The 6,000-nt window shown below is 43.0% G+C and overlaps 1 protein-coding gene across 1 annotated transcript in view; it reads left to right on the forward strand.

Annotated features, from left to right (window-relative positions):
- The window catches only part of EDEM2 (ER degradation enhancing alpha-mannosidase like protein 2), a 36,207-nt gene extending 30,822 nt beyond the window's left edge, over nucleotides 1-5,385 (forward strand). Inside the window, exon 11 of the mRNA XM_049779213.1 lies at nucleotides 4,813-5,385. Coding sequence (XP_049635170.1) covers nucleotides 4,813-5,310 — 498 coding nt within the window. The 3' untranslated portion in view covers nucleotides 5,311-5,385. The remainder of the gene's footprint in view (nucleotides 1-4,812) is intronic.
- The last annotated feature ends 615 nt before the right edge of the window (nucleotides 5,386-6,000 follow it).

Raw genomic sequence — 6,000 nt, forward strand, 5'->3', positions numbered from 1 at the left:
AATGTTCCCAGAGTATATCCGATGCTACCCCTTCTGTCCCCAGCCAGTATAATAAGCCCATTTTAAAATTTTGATTGTTCAAGTTTGGGTCTCATGATTTCAGTGTTGTTCAATTTTGTTTGGGTAGTTAGTTCTGTTCTTTTCTTTTAGTTCTTTTCTTTCTTTCTTTCTTTCTTTCTTTCTTTCTTTCTTTCTTTCTTTCTTTCTTTCTTTCTTTCTTTCTTTCTTTCTTCTTTCTTTCTTCTTTCTCTTCTTTCTTCCTTCCTTCTTCCTTCTCCTTCCTTCTTTCTTCCTTTCTTTCCTTCTTTCTTTCTTCCTTTCTTTCTTCCTTTCTTCTTCTTTCTTCTTTCTTTCTTTCTTTCTTTCTTTCTTTTCTTCTTTCTTTCTTTCTTTCTTTCTTTCTTCTTTCTTTCTTATCTTTCTTTTCTTTCTTTCTTTCTTTCTTTCTTTCTTTCTTTCTTCTTTCTTTCTTTCTTTCTTTCTTCTCCTTCCTTCCTTCCTTCCTTCCTTCCTTCTCCTTCCTTCCTTCCTTCCTTCCTTCCTTCCTTCCTTCCTTCCTCCTTCCTTCCTTCCTTCCTTCCTTCCTTCCTTCCTTCCTTCCTTCCTTCCTTCCTTCCTTCCTTCCTTCCTTCTTTCTTTTGGTTTTTGGGTCACATCCGGCAGTGCTCAGGGGTTACTCCTGGCTCCATGCTCAGAAATCACTCCTGGCAGGATCGGGGGACCATGTGGGATGCCGGGATTCAAACCAATCACCTTCTGCATGAAAGGCAAACGCCTTACCTCCATGCTCTTTCCAGCCCAGTTCTGTCCTTTTTAACAATACCAATGCACCTGACACTCCTTGGCCCTGACCCCCATTATTTCATGTTTGTGTTTCTCCTCCTCCATTAAATTTCTTTCCTTCTTTTCACTATACTCTGGGGGCCAAGAGTGTTCTCAACAACTCCTATTTAAACCATTGCATTTCTTCATGCAGTTATTCTAGTTACCACATATAAATGATATCATTCTGTATTTATCCTCCTTCTGGCTTACTTCATTTAAGATAATATCTTCCGGTTCTATCTATGTCTTCTTAAGTTTTATCTCCCAAAAGTTCATTACTAGGCCCCCCCATCTATCTACCTGCAACATTGCCATAGCTAGGACTGTTAGGGTCTTAACTCTAGTTCCTCTAGTTCCCTGACATTCTCCTTGTATTAGAACCTTTAGTGGTCTGAATGGGCTTCTTTGCCAACGTATTTTTTTGAAAAGGTTGCTAAATGGAGTCTAGATGTGAAATACAGTCCCAGAGCTCTCAAGTCAAACCTTAAGAGGAAACAGTCTCACAGGTATTTACTGAATATCTTCTGTGGGTCAGGCACTGAACTAGGTCAGAGGATTCTAGAGATAAAAAGAGACCGATACTAGGGGCCGGGCGGTGGCGCTGGAGGTAAGGTGCCTGCCTTACCTGCGCTAGCCTAGGAGACGGACCGCGGTTCGATTCCCCGGCGTCCCATATGGTCCCCCAAGCCAGGAGCGACTTCTGAGCGCATAGCCAGGAGTAACCCCTGAGCGTCACCGGGTGTGGCCCAAAAACCAAAAAAAAAAAAAAAAAAAAAAAAGAGACCGATACTGAACCCCCCCTGAGCTAATGACAGGTCAGAAGGCACAACAGTGACCATGGATCTGGGTGATGGACAGGAAGGTTGTGGGAGGCAGGAGTGGTGAGCCAAGAGGGAAGCATAGATAGAGCTCCACCACACAGTAAGCCTCAGGGATGAACCTGAAATTTGTTCTACTTGGTGAAGTACAGCAATGATCTGATCTGCTCTTTATTTTGGAAAGAGCACTGGCTATTCTATGGGGAGTAGACTGAAAGGGCCAAAGGAAAGAGCCATATCGCATCCTTAGAGGACCCCAGTAGGCAAGATAGGAATAAACAATCATTGCAGCTATGTCAAAATCAGATGTGTAAGAAGTGAATCTGGAAGAAAATCCACCTCAAAGTTGCTTAGGGTTTTTGTGGGGTAATAGGATCAGAAACAACATCTTTCTCATTCAAAAATTTTACTATGACTATATTCTCAAAGCTAGAAGTTGATGCATGTTTTTAAAGAAAAGGTCCATTAAAGTATTAAAGTATTGAAATGTTTTGGATTTTAAATATGTTGCATTTGTGAAATACCAGTGGATAAGTCCACTGGGACTTTGTTGAGAATGTCTGACTTTTTCCCTAAAAATGAAGTTCTTTGGAGGTCTTCCAAAGTGAATGATGATGGGAATAGGCGTGGGGCTTCCTGACCTTCATCAGACAGGGTGAAAGAGCAGTGCATCAAGACCATGTTTAGTCACACTTTTGGGGGTGTAAAATAGAGCTCCACTAAGAATAGCCTTTAAAAAAACATTGCTAATTCTGGAAATGAATAAACTCAAACTTCTAAAAGTGGAAGCACAGAATGAATTTTTCTTCTCAAGACACCAGTTATTTACAACAACTAGATCTTAGTAACGACTTTTGTGCCCTTCAAGGAATTTTGGCTCAGAAAATTGCCTTTTCACTTTGTCATGAAATATTAGCTGTGATCACAGTCATAAAGGGGAAAGGAGAATGTCAGATGCCATGAAGGAAGGTCAGAGGACACCTTTTCTAATGAAACACCATTTGGGTAGAGACGTGAAGAAGGGAAGGACACAGACTGAGGGTCTGAAAGAAGAGTGCTCCATTCAGAAAGAAAGGCAATGCAGAGCTTGGGCTGGAGTGGGCTTTCTTGTTTCTGCTTTAGAAAGAGCAGACGCTGGATTCTGAGCACCTAGAAGTAAGACTCTGGGATTCAGTCTGCGTGAAAGCAAGGATCAACAAATAGTTTTCAGTGAAGTGCCAGCTAAGATTTATAAAATAAATGTACATCATTTCTGATTTCATTTACAATTTCTTGACTATAGATATAGTTTTAAAAAATATATATAGTTCAAGTGAGTTTAGTCCTCAGAACCATAAGACTCTATAATATCGGGCCCGGAGAGATAGCACAGCGGTGTTTGCCTCACAAGCAGCCGATCCAGGACCTAAGGTGGTTGGTTCAAATCCCGGTGTCCCATATGGTCCCCCGTGCCTGCCAGGAGCTGTTTCTGAGCAGACAGCAAGGAGTAACTCCTGAGCACCGCCGGGTGTGGCCCAAAAACCAAAAAAAAAAAAAAAGACTCTATAATATCAAGTCCTGCTTTGATTGGCCCTGGTCACTCACTCCAACAGTGGGTAAGTTTTCTCTTAGACACAGTTAACTATAGCTTCACCGAACTGGTGTTAAATGTATTACTTGAAAGAACACCAGTGCTGTGAATTTCCCTCAGTAACACCTTTTGCTCTCAAAATAGGATCACATATTTCGTGATCCAACTATAAAAACTATAGGGCCCGGAGAGATAGCATAGCGGCGTTTGCCTTGCAAGCAGCCAATCCAGGACCAAAGGTGGTTGTCCGAATCCCGGTGTCTCATATGGTCCCCTGTGCCTGCCAGGAGCTATTTCTGAGCAGACAGCCAGGAGTAACCCCTGAGCACCGCCGGTTGTGGCCTAAAAACAAAACAAAACAAAACAAAAAAAACTATAATACCTCATTATTTTTCAAGCTCCTAGAGACTGTGGAAATAAGACAGATTCATTAGAAACCATAATGGGAATGTCCCCTCTTTTTCTCGCCTTGAAATGGGGGTATGATCTTGTACAGGGCAGCAGTTGTAAGGATCAACAACAGTGCTTCACAGACTTCTTCTTCTTCTTTTTTTTTTTTTTTTTTGGTTTTTCGGCCACACCCGGCGGTGCTCAGGGGTTACTCCTGGCTGTCTGCTGAGAAATAGCTCCTGGCAGGCACGGGGGACCATATGGGACACCGGGATTTGAACCAACCACCTTTGGTCCTGGATCAGCTGCTTGCAAGGCAAACACCGCTGTGCTATCTCTCCGGGCCCACTTCACAGGCTTCTATGCTGCCATTGTTTGGGGAGCTATCTTGTATTTTGCAGTTGCATATGTTATCATGACTACAAACAACCCAACTGTGTCTGAGGTATCCAATACTTTATAATAAAGAGGCCTATTTGTTTCCTTTTGACAGGCGCACTAAGCAGGGTTCAGGTAGGCTTGGTTAAACTATGATAAAGGTGTTCATTAGGTGTATTTAAATGTATTTTCATTTTGAAATTTTCAACTTATGATGGGTTAATGAGGCTGCCCTCTTTGTAAGTATATGTAGAGCTATAAACTTTATTTATTTATTTATTTATTTATTATTTTGGTTTTGGGGCCACACCCAGTGGTGCTCAGGGGTTACTCTGGCTATCTGCTCAGAAATATTCCTGGCAGGCACGGGGGACCATATGGGATAACGGGATTCAAAAACCACCTTAGGTCCTGGATCGGCTGCTTGCAAGGCAAACGTCACTGTACTATCTCTCTGGCCCCAGCTATAAACTTTAAACAGTGATTCTTTTTTTTTTTTTTAGCCGCTAGTCTTCGGGCTGGGAACACCCCACTGGCAGCAGTAAGTTAAAACCATTTGCCTATTGCAATGGTTATTAACTACCCAGGCCTGATCAGGAGCTGGTCTTTAAATATAAAAATGTTGAAAGTTTTTTGGGTGAGGATGAAAGCAGGAACTCATCTGGGAGTCGGGCTGATGCAGGTGAGAAATAGTGCTGCTAAGAAAAGGGGGAGCTCTGTAGAAGGAAGTGACTGGCCCAAAGACCCTCCAAGCCAGACTCAGTTGGGTTCCCTGACACTTCTTCTGCTCCATAGTGCTACCTTGACTTGTCTTTCTCTCCCTCTTGGCAGATCAAAGACCTGCGAGACCACAAGCTTGACAACCGCATGGAGTCCTTCTTCCTGGCCGAGACTGTGAAATACCTCTACCTGCTCTTTGACTCCACCAACTTCATCCACAACAATGGCTCCACCTTTGACGCAGTGATCACCCCCTATGGGGAGTGCATCCTTGGGGCTGGGGGTTACATTTTCAACACAGAAGCACACCCCATTGATCCGGCTGCCCTGCACTGTTGCCGGAGACTGAAGGAGGAAAAGTGGGAAGTGGAAGACTTGATGAGGGAGTTCTACTCTCTCAAGAGGAATCAGTCCCGTTTTCAGAAGAAAACAATGAGCTCAAGGCCATGGGCACCTTCCACAGGGCGAGAAACATTTCCTTCACCTGAAAACTATGAGCAGGCGAAGGAGAAGTCTTCCAAGCAGAAGGGCCCTCTGCTAAGCTGCCCGAGTCAGCCCTTCACCTCTAAATTGGCTTTACTAGGACAGGTTTTCCTGGATTCCTCATAACCACTGGATGATTTCTGTTTGTTTGTTTTATTGTTTTTGAAATGAAATTATTACAATAAATCTGCTTTTGATTATCACGTTTTTCTCCTTGACATACTGGGCAGTTTCAGAATATTTCACCCAAAAGAGTAGGGGCTAACAACAATGGTGAAGAGTTAGGATAGTAGGTAGGGAACTTGCTTGCCTGTGACTGATCTGGGTTCAATCTCCAGCACTCCTTGTGGTCCCCTAAGCCTGCCAGGAGTAACCCCTGAGCACCACTGGGTGTGGCAAAACACACACAATAAAAAATAATAATATAAAATAAAAGCAACCGTGAACCTAGTATATTTTCCCCCATATAAATAAAATAGCTGAACTCAAACTCATCTGGATTTATTCCCATGGTTAATTGTTGAATCTTCCTTTCTTTCCAGATCCCCTTTTACTGACATCTTTGGGTGATGTTATAAATGTATGTTGGTTTTTTTTTTTTCGGTTCTTGCCCACCTCTTACACAAAGTGCCTCTACACTTTGTTTTGTTTTGGGGCCACACTTAGCAGTACCCAGGACTTAATTCTGGTTCTGCACTCGGAAATTTCTCCTAGAGGGATTGGGAGACCATATTAGATGCCAGAGATTGAACCCAGATGGCCCATGTGGTCCCACAAGTATCACCAGGTATGAATCCTAAAAGTAGAGCCAGCCAG

Source organism: Suncus etruscus, chromosome 9, assembly GCF_024139225.1.
Source record: "Suncus etruscus isolate mSunEtr1 chromosome 9, mSunEtr1.pri.cur, whole genome shotgun sequence".
Lineage (NCBI taxonomy): Eukaryota > Metazoa > Chordata > Mammalia > Eulipotyphla > Soricidae > Suncus > Suncus etruscus.